Source organism: Corylus avellana, chromosome 7 (genome assembly GCF_965113065.1).
Source record: "Corylus avellana chromosome 7, dhCorAvel1.hap1.2, whole genome shotgun sequence".
Lineage (NCBI taxonomy): Eukaryota > Viridiplantae > Streptophyta > Magnoliopsida > Fagales > Betulaceae > Corylus > Corylus avellana.
Genome location: NC_142496.1, coordinates 735,250 through 750,387, shown reverse-complemented (window position 1 = coordinate 750,387; position 15,138 = coordinate 735,250). Strand labels below are relative to the sequence as shown.

At 35.2% G+C, this 15,138-nt stretch overlaps 2 protein-coding genes across 5 annotated transcripts; one reads left to right on the top strand and one right to left on the bottom strand.

Moving 5' to 3' along the window:
• Nucleotides 1–88: 88 nt before the first annotated feature.
• On the bottom strand, nt 89–7,471 carry LOC132184090 (D111/G-patch domain-containing protein). Of its 4 annotated transcripts, none has more exons than XM_059597581.2 (9): nt 7,187–7,471; nt 6,672–6,817; nt 5,282–6,197; nt 4,884–4,975; nt 4,360–4,434; nt 3,396–3,457; nt 3,170–3,239; nt 2,351–3,026; nt 89–385 (listed from the first exon to the last, which is right to left on the bottom strand). In XM_059597581.2, exons 1-9 carry the CDS (start codon nt 7,371–7,373, stop codon nt 339–341), a joined length of 2,271 nt encoding a protein of 756 aa, XP_059453564.2. In that variant the 5' UTR covers nt 7,374–7,471; the 3' UTR covers nt 89–338. The 4 variants fall into 4 exon arrangements, with proteins under 4 accessions (XP_059453564.2, XP_059453563.2, XP_088374468.1 ...); XM_059597580.2 differs by having other exon boundaries at nt 89–381; XM_088518342.1 differs by lacking the exon at nt 89–385 and adding an exon at nt 926–1,342.
• Nucleotides 7,472–12,797: 5,326 nt separating this feature from the next.
• On the top strand, nt 12,798–13,481 carry LOC132184091 (uncharacterized). The gene has a single exon (XM_059597582.2). It carries the CDS (start codon nt 12,853–12,855, stop codon nt 13,195–13,197), a length of 345 nt encoding a protein of 114 aa, XP_059453565.1. The 5' UTR covers nt 12,798–12,852; the 3' UTR covers nt 13,198–13,481.
• The last annotated feature ends 1,657 nt before the right edge of the window (nt 13,482–15,138 follow it).

Genomic DNA, 15,138 nt, shown 5'->3' with positions numbered 1-15,138 from the left:
TAATAATAATATTCAAAACGAGAGAATCCGTAAATATTAAAAGACAAATAGATGTTTTTATTTTTATTTTTTTTGAAACAATTCGGACTTTATTAAGTTCAACTCATACACTGCAGGGCTAAGGCCTCTGCATGCATAATTTCACGTATACAATCTGGGGGGTACATAAAGCTACACCCTATTCATCTCATTTTGCAAAGCCAAGCTTGCAAGTACATGGGCAACTTTATTGCCTTCTCTCCCTATATATCCCATTTTCCATGACGATATTGAACGGAGAGCTGCACGCAGGTCTTCCGTAAGATGTCCCTTATCGCTCTCATCCGGCTGCTTGGAAGTCACAGTATCCACAACCACCTTCGCATCTCCCTCCAACTGGACCTGCCTAAACCCCATCTCGGTACACAGCTGAACTGCCATAGAAGCTGCTAAGGTTTCTGCTGCCATAGATGTTCTTACCTCTCTAATAAACGTTTAATTATTACTCTTATTATTCCCTATTGATGTTAAATCGCATTTCGAAACCTACTGTTTGCTGTTCCTAAGGGGTAACTCAATCGGCTATGAACTACGCTAATGAAACGAAAGTCATTAGTTCGAATCCTCTCTCTCATTCCCTTGTGTAGACATGTCCAAAAAAAAAAAAAAAAAAATTCAAACAAACAAACAAACAAATTCAATGCTTCAAAATATGGAATTATGATTGGAGTCCAACGTTTGAAATAAAATGAGAAAAAGAAATATAATTTGTCTTTCCTTGTTCATGTTGAAAATGTTAGATAATCCTATCACAAAGATCAAAATGAATTCCAAATAATTTCTTTGACAAATATAAAATCTTTTTTTTTTTTTTTGCCATGTTAAAATAGTATTCTCTATACGAGAAATTATTAGTGTCAGTATTTTCCCAATATTCTCTTATAAATTCAATAAATCAACTATTAGATTTATATAGTTCAAATAAGTCTATAAATCCAGTGGTTAATTTGTAAGATGATATGAAAAAAATATTGACAAAGGGTCCCGCCCGGTTTGCTAAAAATCCTAACAATCATACCAAATGAATAATAATTTGATAATGGAACATATCTTAAGGGGTTATTTAATCAATTTTTTAAACCTAAAGAGTATTTAATAAATAAACAAATAAATAAAACGTCAACAACCCCTGTATTTTTTCATTTTTTTGAACTGCATTTCTTATTAAATATCACTTCGGAATGTAACTTGAAAGATACATCATACTGCACTTGATTAAGAGAGGAGACCAACTGCAATAAGGACGAGTTTATTGTGATGGAGCACCGATTTGATATTTCCACCGGTGTTTAACACATTCTCCCTATGCAATTCTCACAGGTCACAAAGAAAATAATAAATAAATAGGTCGCATCCAAATGTCAACTAAATAAAGAAATATTTATATGAACCCATTTATTCATTTAATAATCATACCTATCATGCAAATCAATGATTTGGTTTTGTTCTTGATTGTCATATGTGCAATTGTGCTGTTGAACAGATCTACATTATGGTCTAGAGGAAGAAGATGAAGATAGATATTTGAGACAAACTTTTCTTTTGAACTACGTTGGAAGAAATTCTTCAAACTCAGTATAAAAGAATCACATGCATTTTAGATGCATGTCAGATTAACAAATTGAATTTGAGGAAATTCTTTCACCCCAATTTAGAGAAAATTGAAACTCTTTTCCTATGTCAACCAGGCTTTTCTGGTATATAGCCTAATATTATGATGTGGGCAAGCAGGATTGGTCACAAGGTCGAATAGATCAGGTTGAATACATTTTTAGTCACACCAAACGCAATAATAAATAGAATACAATTTCTATGAGCTGTCAATAATAGCCTTGAAGAAAACATTTATTGCCTCCATTGCAACTTGCAAACTGCAATATGACTTGTGATTGAGCAACCTACACTAGATTCCATGGCAATTTCCTAGGTGGCTGATATACCATTAATCTCTCAAACAAAATATGTCAAAATATGAGGTCTTTTTTGACATGGAACCTCACAAAGACCGGACCCTTTGGACCTACCCTTTGAGAGTAAACCCCGACACGACCCCACCCGCCAAAACCATGTATAAGGTAATTCAAAGGTCCAATATTTATTCAAAGTGATTAGAATATTTACATTACTGTGCATCATCTTTGAAAGAACATGTGGCAGCATAAAATAAGAAATGAAAGCAAAAGATATGATAATCTTGCACATTGATGATAATGGAAGTAAAGTGCCACAATTAGCTCATTTACAAGGAACTAAAAATAAATCTGAGTGAACTTAGAAATGTTAAATTTCAATGAATTATATGATACCTAACCTTTGGCACCTAATCCTCGAGATTTTGGTTGCCTGACAGCTACCAAAGGATTGACTATCCCTTGTGAACTTTTGCCTAAGCCCATGCCTTCCACGAAACCCATCTTTGCCATCATCTTTGATCCAAATCCCTTTGTGTGCCTTTCAAAAGATCCAATCTTTTGGGACTTGTTCCTTATTGAGTCACCACCATGGACTTCCATCTTTTGGGATTTGGTCCTTGCTGGGTCGTCACTGGAGTTAGAGAATTCCACACCCAATCCCAGCGATTTAGGGCGTTGGACAGCTTCAATGGGCTCTGCCATACCTTGGCCATCCTTTCCTAACCCTCCACCTTCAATAAATCCCATTTTAGCCATCATTCTAGATCCAAATCCCTTAGTGTGTACCTCAAATGAACCATAGCTTGTGGTGCCAACTACGCCTTTATTTTTACGATTTTCATCCATCTCTTGTGAATCAACGGCTGTAATCTCAACAGCATCTGATTGCATTGTACCACTTGATACAAATGACATGGGTTGATTAGCATATGAACTCTTTTTTCCATTCTGTTTCTTCTCACTTGCTTCACCACTGCCCTTAGCAGTCTTCTTTACCCTGTTTCTACCTCCAGATCTTACGTTGGAGCCCTCAGTCACAACAAAATCAGCATCCTCATTGCCAGCACCTATCAGCTGAAACTCATGATGAAATAATTAAACTTAGGTTTCCCGGAGTGACATACAGAGATTATTCTAAGTAGAAAAATAGAAATCTTCAGAGCACAAATGGAACAACTATGCTAGTTCTTAGTGTGCACTTTAATAAAAGTTTGAACCTTTTCCAGGCGAAGTTTGTCATTGGACGATGGCATGCAAGTGTGTTGTGTTCGCACCACTGTTACAAATCTGGAAAAACCAAAATAACAGTTAGTTTGGATTCAACTTTATGTTAACCACGTACAAAGTACATTTGTGTCTGAATATGTATATTAACATAAATATACACGATACACACATACATTTGTTATGAACATAAATATACACATACACATGTTTATATACCTTTTCTTTCCAGAACCTTGGCAGCCACTTCGCAAGCGATATATCGCAGCTAACCGTTGCACCTAAAATATTCAAAAACAGTTTATATCAATGAAAGATTCGTGACATTTCTTGGAGTTATTTTAAAAGCACATTAAATATAATCCATAAAGGCACAAAAACCACTAGTTAAAACTTGAGTAGCAGGATGGACATTAGTTCCTAACTTCGATGCTGCTCAGAGTTCATGCCCAAGATTTTCGGCTTTTTAATTACTCAATCTAGAATTTCATACCTCTCAGGTGGTTGTTATTATTTCTTTCCAGGAAACTTCAATAAAACTATTAATTTAGCAAAAGCTCTTAAACCTTCTGACTAAATCCTATCCCTCACCAAAATTAAGCAAAAGTTTCATTGCTAAAACCTCACTGGACAGTTACAACAATGCTTGAACAGAAAAAATTGGGACAAGAACTCCATTATAATGATTAGAAAATAGATTGAAGTAGTTTTTGGCAACAAAATGCCTAAACCTTTCTTATCTCATTTTGTTTGAGAAGTTAGATTTAGAGATTTAGACCACAGTTTCTGCTACCATTGACAGCCCCTTGTAAAACGTTGGCAAAGCTTTAATTCTGTTAATAAATGAGACTCACCAGCGTCCACAACTTGATGCATTTGTCATATTGTAATTATTTAAGTGCAGCAGATAGAATGAGACGTCAACTTCATAAAAATCCGAAACTTATTAAATCTAAGTCACTTGTCAATATACTACTGGAAATTCTGCTCTCAGGTTTGCATTAAACATTCTTCTCTAAGTAATAAACTTTTAGGATGAAATAAAATCGACCAAAGCAAATCAATAGCACTTGACAGGTTTATATTCTAATCACATATAAGATCACTCATGTTGATAGCGTGGTTCTTGGGTTTTTTGGTGAGGTTGAAGAGAAGGAAGGGAGATTAACAAAAAGTTTCTTACCTGGGAACAATCGCGGGAATGCATAGGTTGAAAAGAAAACATATCTACTCCACCCAACACAATCTGCTCTAGTTTCTACAGTTCAGAACAATAAAGCTGTTAGCACTACTGAAAAATAAAATACATGGAATCAGCTTCAAAAAACTCAGTATTATATTAAGAAATCCCTATCTAACTTGAAGGTTAATATTTGAAAAAGCAAAAGGTTTATATCCAGTAATTGAATTGATGGATTAGCAAAGAAGGATTCTTGCACTTAAATAACTGGTAATAATGGTAAAAGAACTATATAAAAAAATCTGCATTTGGAATGCTAAGATCTATGAGAAAACATCAAAGAAAACTTATGGGGCATGCCCACAATCAAAAGCTAAAAAACCACACTATTAACATCAATATACAAATATTAACAACAATTAACTTTTTTTTGATAAGTACAAATGAACAACTATTCCATGATTTCGTTGGAAATGAAAACAACAAAAGGAAAGAATACAGCATTAAGTTTCTTGTTTTCCTTTTACCGAGTTTATTTTCTCCAAATCAACACCCCGGAGCAGCATCCTCTCCCGACGCTTCACAGCAAGCATTTCTTTACGATGTTTCTTTTTGGTACCTGAATCTTAAGTGTATTAGAAGGATTTACATCATGAATTGAAGGCAGGCCCCCTGCCTTTAGTTTAGCAGACCAACCCAAATAACAGACGAATAAATTCGAGCTTAAACATGTGAATGTGCACACAGACACTGTTTCAGATGTGTGTTGATGCTGCTGCCTATATGTGCACAGCACACCACCACACCCAAAAACGCAGATAGGAATAGATGATTAACTCATCCCAATATTCTAACTAAAGCCAGCATTTAGACAGCACTATTAATTACATGCATCCCGGGATTCACAGATTTGAGCAAAACTTACCAGGAAAGTTTCTGGAATATTTACTCTTTTGATCCTCCATAGGCCAAGATCGAGGAAACTTAGCAACATGCTTCTTTTTTGCAGAACCAGATCTAGGATCCTTTACGAGCATAAGGTCATCTATAGTCGATGACCAATTATTTCTGGAAGCTAAAGAGTTGCTCTTCCTTGGTTTGGGCTTCTTCATACCATATTCCCTGGATGCCTCCTGGAGAGCAATTCCACCGAACTTCTCTACAGTCTCATTCAAGCAACTGCTAGAAGAACTATCGTCATCCGACGCATCCAACGCTGTTTTCATCAACCGTTTGGTTTCCAAAATATTGTCGCTTCCACCAATTCCTTCTAAGTAATCCTTTGCAATTTCTGCATCAATATCTGAATCACTATCAGATGAGTCATCAGAACCATCACTTTCAGATGATCCCACCACTTCTCCAGGCTCAGATGCTTCTGTGCTTCCCTCATCTAGTGACTCCCTATAGTCATCCTCATTACCTTCCTCATCAGATATATCCCGGGTGTACAATTTTATTCCTCCAATTGACAAAAACCCCGAATTGTTTTTTGGAGGTGACACCACATCCAAAGCTTCTTCACGCATCTGACCTACCTTACAACTAATACCCTCATCAGCATCCATTTCCTTCTCAGAAGATGACAACTCTTGATCTTCCATTTGCTTCAAGGACCCTCCAATTCCATTTGGGGTTCCTTCAGGTTCAGAATGGAATCCCAACCCTTGATGAGTGCCATCACCCAAAACAAATTCCGAATTGTATTCATAAGTATACTCCACGTCTTGGGGCTCTGAAAATGGTGTTTTGTCTACATAAGCAACAATTCGAGCCTCCTTTGAATCCACTAGAACAATAGGGTGCGACTCATCTATGTCGTTATCTCCATTATTACCCTCCTGTTAAAACACCATATTGTTCTAGGTAAATATTTCAGGAAGTAGAACTTACAATGCTTCAATTAAATCACAAATATTCCCAAAAAAATTTCACTAGAAAGAAAATATTCAGGAAAAGTTTCCAAGCAATGAAGAACTATCTACAGCTGAGCCTCAGGAAAAATTTTCCAAGGAAATATTCCTGATAAAATCGCGCCTTGCAGGATATAACAAAAATATGAACCCAAAATAAAAAAACAAAATCAAAATCATTTTCATTCTAATACGCACCCACCTTGGGAAACCCAAGTTACTTTAGATCAGTCTCCTATTCTACGTGAAAAAAGCTTGCCCAACATAGTTCTTGGACTCAGACAACTAAATTAAATTTCTATAAATGATAAAATTTATAATAGATCCCCCCAAAAAAGATGAGAAAAAAGAAAGAAAGAAAGAAAGAAAGAAAGAAAGAAGAGTTTATCGGATACGTAATACCTGATGGCCGAGGGTAGGGTATTCATATCCGATAGCATTACCGTCCGATTTCCGAGAGTCGCTTTTAGAACCAGAAGCTTTGCTTCGATAAGACCTTCCAGATTTGGACCCAGACCCAGATTTGTCATTCGGATTAGCGTTTGTTCCTGCAAATTCAACACCAAAGATATTTTTTTTTAGAAAAAAAGAAATGCAAGAACCCAGAAATATAAATACATATAATTACAGACTCACCTCCACTTGCCCCAAGTTTGGTCGCTCAGAAATTGCAGGAAGACAAAAAAAAAAAAAAAAATTCCCATCATAACCCAGTTCAAGCCATTGAACCATATACCCAAATCGAGAATAAATTTTTCATTTTTACCTCAAAAAGAAACGAAATGGTCGGGTTTTTTTTTCAAAAATTTATTATTTCCCTTTGTTTTCCCAGCAACCAAACACCAGCTTTCAGCCAATATATCACAGAAGTTAAAACGAAGAGAAAGTATTTAAGAGAGATAGAGACGGGGAAGGACCTCGAGAAGTGCTAGCAGACGAGGGATTTCGTTGCCAATCAGATAAGAAACCGCCCTCAACGAAAAGAGCCGCTTTGACACCTCCTCCTCCTCCTCCTCCTCCCCCTCTTCTTCTTCTGCTCTTGCTGCCGCTACTATTGTTGCTGTGGTCGTGGGTGGTGGTGTTTCTTCTTCTACCTCCAGCCATGGCTTCAGAGGTATATTGCACTGTGATTGGATTCGGAGCCTCCTACAACATGGCACTCTCAAAGGGTCGATTGCCTTTGACACCTGCACGCGTGCAGTTAGATCTGGACCGTTGGATTTAGTGAGTTCAACTTGATGAGATTGCGGTGTCACTCTGTTTAGATCGGGACCGTTGAATTAAGTGGGTCTACTTGATTAGCCATGCCCAAGCTGAGTGGAATATCCGATGCGATCAATCTTTATGCTTGTTTTTGTGGTCTTATTTCGTGTCCCTCCTTCTTACGGCCCATCATAATAATCTACTTATCAATATAACAAAAATGCAAGATTTATTTTTTTTATTATTATTATTAAAAAAAAAAAAAAAAAAAACTTTTTTACATCAAGTTCACACTTAAGGGTGTAATCGAGTTAAGCTAGATATTGGATTTTTAGAATCGGCTCGGATTAACCAGATGCATGTTCTAACTTAGTTCGAACACATGCAAAGCTTAAAAGTTCGAGCTAAATTTTGATCGTATTGTTTATACTCAACTCACAAAATCAGTAGCGAGGTTAAGTTTGGGCTCGCAAATAGTCTTACATTAGTAAATATATTTCCCAATGCCCTTATAAATTCGTTTAATTAAGCGATTAAAATGACAGATTTGTTAATTTATCTTCTTAATAGTTTAGGATTTTTATTTTTATTTTTTATTTTGCTTCAAGATACCCACCAATCACAATTTTCTTTTTATATATTTATTCTATTTTTAGTTAGAGATATTCCTTTTTGTCATAAGGAAAATAAAATTTACCTTCTACTTATGATATATTTAGAGGTGAAAAAGTGGACGGTTATTACCATTTTTGAAGGTGGTTAAGAAAAATTTACCTTTTACTTATGATACACCTAAATTCATACAACATCTAAAGGTGAAAAGGTGGGCGGTTATTATCGCTTTTGAAGGTGGTTAAAAAAAATCTTTAACCGCCCATATATAGTTTAAAGAAAAACTTTATTCTTTAAATGTATGTCAAATTAATAAATTTTTTAAAAAAATAATAATAAATCATCAAAACCAACTTAAAAGGAAATCATTTGCTTTTATAGACTCAACTGTCAACTCTTGATGTCTTGTTTTGCACGACAAGGACTAATCGATCTAGTCGAGTCTAATCACTAAATGGGCCTTTCAGTTTGAGTCCATATTTATTCAAACTAGTAAAGAAAAAAGCATAAGCTGGATTTGGCCCATTTCTTAACTACAGGGCAAACTGGACTTGGGCCCATTGGATTTTCCACCTTTTAAAGGGTAAAACAGTGGTCGGCCCACCCTTAAAGGGATTGTAGACCACTCCAATTTACTTATTTTTCTTTTGTTTTTTTAAATAAAAATAAAAAATTGAAGGCTTACGTGCTAAATTCAGACAATTCATTTTGAATGAACTGTCTAAAATTTTGACATATCCACACAAGAGAAGAGAGGATTCGAACTAATAACCTCTACTTTACAAGCATGGTCCATTACCGATTGAGCTATCCATTAGAGACGAATCTTCAGTTATTAGACTGCCAAGAATAACACAAAAATTCGAGTAGCCTCTAAGCAATCAAATATGCGAGACCCACATGCTAGGACAATTAGGTCATGCCGAACTTTCCAAATTTCACCGTTATTCAGACAACCTAATAAAATAAGGGATGTCAACCCTAATGAGTGACGTCCTAGGTGAGTGTACTGGAGCCTTGAAAAAGGATCTCAAATAGTTCTTTTGTATTGATCCTATTAGTTGCTAGTAATATCACTCAAGCTCAACTAGTACTTAATTAGATGCATAATGTTCATGTGGTCGATTCAATATCCCTTAAAATCAACAAATATAACTTTAGCAATATTAGCTCCTATCTCTCTCATTATGAACCTAGTCTTTGGTGATTTTTGTTTAAGAGAATTTAAGTTAAACATGTCGCGTATTAAGTCTCTCTTAAAAATAAATAAATAAATAAATAGTAATTTAACAATTATGATCTTATGTGCTTAGCACAAGAAAAAAGTTGTCGTGATCAGTAACTCCATTTTTTTTTTTTTTTTAAAGTAAAGATAACTAAAATCCTTGAGACATTGAGTAACGAAAGCAAAGGTCATTGAGTCACTGCAATTTTCTTTCCTCTTTTCAATACTCAATCCGATTTAGGTGTAGTTGGTATGGAATCTGGTAGAGGAAAGAACATTGCAGTGATTCAATGACCTTTGCTTTCGTTACCCAAAGAGAAAAGGTATATGTATATTGGTAGAGATGCTTTTTTTTTTTTTTTTTTTTTTTCCTACAAGCATTGCAGCACTCTTCCCATCTTTCCTCTTAATGCATATGTTCTTCGTTTTATATAAGTCACCAATATCTCTCCAACAGAAGTTACCCCATTAAAATTTATTTCTCTTCTTTCTTCTTGATCAGAAGCAATATATATATATATATACCAATCATATATATATTCTCAACACCTCTTGAAATATATATGTTAGGTAGTCCGCTTTCCATGGTATGAATATTAGCTAGTGTTAAATCAGTACCACTTTTTTCTAAAAGCGTGTATCATGTATGAGCTCAAACTTTTTTTTAATAGGTGACGCATAACATGTGGAATACTTAATTTAAATGGATGAATTAACGGAGTCAGTGTTCAAATTCAAGACCTTTGGCTATGATACCATGTTAAATTACTAATTTTTCTAAAAGCTTAAACTTATATGAAAAATGTAAATTTAATTATTTAATCAATACTTTAATCCAAACCATGAAATAAATCATCGATATTTTATTTAAAATAAAGAGGATCTCGATCCATGCATGTAACATCGAACACAAAGTTTTATCTTTAGATTTTTTCCATTGAATGTTCAAATAAATGAATTACTTAATGCACTAGGCCAAACCCAAAACATGACACAAATTTAATTTGTTTAGAGTAATGCTAAATACTTTACATTAAGAGGCTGTGTCTATTAACTCTTATTTATATATTTTTTTTTAACAATGGCTTATCAAAAGATTGATGCCCATATAGTATCACATTATTCTAGTGATCGCGAGATGAATGTGGGATATATATATATATATATATATATATATATATATATATATATATATAGCATTACTCAATCCGTTTATGATCCCTATAACAATCTTCTCCAAAAAAACATCCACAATCCCATGGTATCTTCTCATAATGGCAAGAACTATGAATCATTTCTGCATATAGATCATGAGCCAGGAGTATCTTGTCGTCGCAGATTGTCACATTCCTTCTAAGTTTCTAGATCGATCCTAAGAATTCCCACCCAAGTTCCAAGGAATCTAGGAGACTAATGAGATAGGTGGGTGCAACCGGTCCACCTATTCGAATATATTGTGTAACGACCCATGAAAAAGCACAAGCCACACAGGGGCGGAACCAGGATTTGTTATTTGGGGGGACGAACTTACGTAGACATGAGCGGTGATAATAATGAGGGGTTGAACTTATGAGATTTTTGAATCATTGAGAAGAGTATTTACACCGCATGATCCCCAGGTTCATTCGTTTATATGCCAGGGTGCCAACAAAAGTAATTTAGCATTATGGAGTTGTGCTTATGGTCAACAACTCAGTTGTTTATGTTCTTAGAAGATGAAACAGGTAAGAAATTAAGTTTGATGATTTTTCAAGGAAAAAATATATATATCTGCCTATGCTGCATTGCTGCGTGCGTTTATATTCTTTAGAAGAAAAAAAAAAGATAAGGAATTAAGTTGGATGATTTTCAAAGGACAAAAGACGTTGCAGTTTTATTACAAATTAATTTTTCAAAACAAACGAATCCAAATGTGAATCAACCATCAGAAACATATAAGAATACAGATAAAACTACTCTGCTAATAAATATCTACATTCAAATGTAAATGTTTAAATTCAAGTTTGTAGTGTCATTTCTTGTAAACGGAGTGTAACTACATTTGTTATATCTACCTACGTTGAAGGTAAGGAAGTCAAATTACAACATCATTATATTGTGTTATTCCTTACACTATAACCTAAGAAATTAAATTAATTCCCTAAATTTCAAGAAGTAAAATGAATATTGAATGGGGAGAAAAAGAGAAGGAGAAGAAGGATTGTCATTCACTTCTGTCTTGAACGCTGCAAAGGAGCAGAGGCTGGAAACAAATAGAGTCCAAAGAGAATCAGTTGAGTAAAAATATATACAAAAAGGTTTTGGGGGGACAAATATTAAATATTGGGGGATGCTCATTGTGGAAAACCTCTAATATGTGGGTTATTTTTTTTCTAAGCCCCTAATAAGAGGGGTTGAAAAAACTTTTGGGGGGACATTCGTCCCCCCAACACACAACGTGGGTCCGCCCCTGAAGCCACACATATACTATTACTCCAAAATGATTAGTTAATTTGAAGCTTCCCCGAATCACTTATAAAAATTAGTCTCACATAGTTAGAAACCAATGTGCAATTTAGTCGCACGTATGAGTGTCTTTATAAACTACCCATTTGAAGTGTCCTTATAAACCACCTTAGACCCTTGACATTTTGCAGTGCTCTAGTACTACATGACATTTTTAGGTAACTCTGATATCATTTATAACAACCTAGAAAAAAGTGTTAGTTACATCTGTGCTATCACTCTAAACAAAAATAACATAGATGTGGCTAGCATTTTTTCTAAGTCGTTATAAATTTGAAACTTCTCTAGAACAACTTATAAAGTCTAGCTTCACATAGTAAGTAAGAAATATGAGATTTAATACTCCTATGAGTATCTTTCGAAATCATCCACTCTATATAGACTTCAATATATATGGAATCAAGGTGTTACACATCGAAATGTCGATCCCCACTCTCTCTTATTTTCTACTCGAATTCTCAAGGATTATATTCCACTAGCTAATTAAAGAATCCTAGTCCATAATTTTTCTAGTGAATGCCCTCATTTCCCACTAAACATTAAACAAAGTAAAAGAAGTTAACTCCCATCCGATAACTTCAAGAATATTTTCACCATTTTATGCAAATATTTAGTCAAAAAATGTTTGCTTTAGGGGCAACCTAAGAGGCTATGAGAATCGTGTTGGTAACTCCACACTTTTTTTTCTCTCTCCCCATTTTTCTCTCCTAACTCTTAGCTGTCTCTCTCTCTCTCTCATGCATGCACGAGGCCAATTAGCATCGTTTGTGAATTGTAATGAAAGATATTTTACTTGGTCTATGACTATGACATCATTTGTGGACCTGTGGTCGACCAATGCGCAGGCTACGGCTTCTCCAACGCGTAAATGCCGCATATGCCGCTTTGTTGCTAACAAACGTTTGACCCCACCTCCTTAAACTTTGCAGCACATATGTGTCGACATATAACTACTTCTATAAATCCTCACCGATCTCCGTTGGCCTCAAAGACTTTGAACATTCAGAGAATTAAGCCGGTACTACTGATCATCTGGACATGGCCAGCGGAGCCGCCGACGGGCTATTCAGATGTGTCTGTATTTCCGGCTGTGACACCGGGATCGAGCGCCGCCCATACCACCGCAACTGTGGCTGTGCACTCCACGATAAGTCACGTAAAGGAAGCCCCCATGCATTGCCAGCCAGGTGCAAAAAGAACATATCATATCCAATAAGGCGGTCGTGGAGCGAGGGCTCCTTGGCATTGCATGCGGCGGCTGCGGCTTCTAACCACTCGTCCCCATCTTCTTCGCCGGCTGTGGTCGGGGCTGCGGCTGGGCCGCCGCCTCACTTGGGTTTTTGTGATGAGGAGGAAGAGTATGTTTCATTATTCAAGATTTGAACCTTTTTTTTTTTTTTTTTTTCCTTTAGCAATTATTCATATATTTTGAATAATTTGTTGGGCGGATAATTAAGATTTGTGACCACTGATTTCTGTAAGACTATTTTGGTTTTTGTGTGGTTGTAAACTTTTTTGATCGATCGATGCCAGTTTGGGTTTATAGACCCTATAATCAAAATGGGTTATGTATTATTGGATGAAATGATTTGAATGAAATCCTTTCATCCCTGTTACTGTGTAAATAAGATGCAGCAAATATATATGTATATATATATTAATCCCTTCTTATTGTGTCAAGAAAATTTCAAGAATCTTTGGGCTTCATTTTCATTTCATTTGGGAAGAAACTGAGTATCAAGCTTACATTTGTCTTCAGCGGATATGTTTTGTTTTGAATCCAATTTCAACTTATGTGTGTCAATTCCTAGCCTTCACGATAAGTTCAAAAAATGGCGAACCCAAATATTAAATTCTGTAAATTATGGATTTCTGGCCTTGGATTAAGTTCCATTCAATTGCTAATCTTGATCTCCCGTGAATCCGACATAAACGCATGCAACACAAAATTAGCGAGTTAGGATTGAGGGTCGGACACCGTTTAATTAAATGAATCAAACTAGACACGTGACATTTATGGCTGACAATTTTTGACGTGACCGTGAATCCAATATGAAATTAGAGAGTTGAGGTTAAAAAATTTGACCCGTTTAATTAAATGAATTAAATTAAAATTAATTCATATAGCCTTATACCTATGTATCGATATAACCCAAACCTAATACTCAATTACCCGTAATTTCACCTAGATTTAGTTTATAAAGGGCCCCATAATTGTATAATCAGTCCTTCAGGAATGTATTCCTCAAATTAATAGCTTGCACGTATATCCTTGCTGCCTTGCTGGATATGATCCATTGGCATGTGTGGTCGGTCCCTTTTTTGCTGTGGTCGGCTCGGGAAAAAGAATAAATAAAGTAGGTTGAAATAAAAAAAGATACAAAGAAAAAGAGACGTTTGTTGATTCCCAATCCGTCTTCTTAATTAAATATATAAAAGGACTTTTTCTTTTATTTTTTATATTATTATGAATAAAGAACTCCTCTATACATATACCATGGTGTTGCTAAGCTGGCCACATGGGACGGTGGGAAGGACGGACGTGACTGTGAAATTGTTTTTTTTGAATTCGATTATATTATCATGTATATACATTAATATCAAACCCATGTCGGCAAAGGATCTTATTTAGAACTGTACAAGTGGGTGGTTATTAACCGCAAATCGTTACTAACTACTATTCACCTAATTACATTCGGATTTCATGGATGTGGTTATAGCAAAACCACTAACGATATATGCGAATGTGAATTGTAATTTTAGGGTAAACGGATGCAGAGAACATATTCTTATATATATATATATATATATATATATATATATAACATTGCAACGTACCTATTGAATCTTTGGTACAAAAGAAAATAATAATAATAATAACAATAGGTCTGAATTACTAATGCTAGCAGTTAGTAATTTGATCAATAAATATGAGAAAATTCTTATAAGAGACCTACTTGTTTGAACAAGTCTCGAGCAACTCGCCCTCCTATTCCGTCAGGTCATAGCCAAGTCTTATACAATTTAAGCTCTTTCACATTTACTACTCAACTTACTACCAATCTGAGCAACAAATTGCTAAAAATTTATATCAATTCATATCCCTACAAATTACTTGCCCGTACAAATAACTAAAAGTTAATGTGGTCGATATTTTCTTGCCTCAGAAACTCAGATTGTGGAGTCAAAGTATACGTATTATATCATATATCATATATCATAAATCATTGAAAGAACCTGTTCGGGGATGTCAAAAAAAAGGGAGTTAGGTGCTTCATTAAAAATATTAATTGAATCTAATGCTTATTTGAGATGAAGAACTCA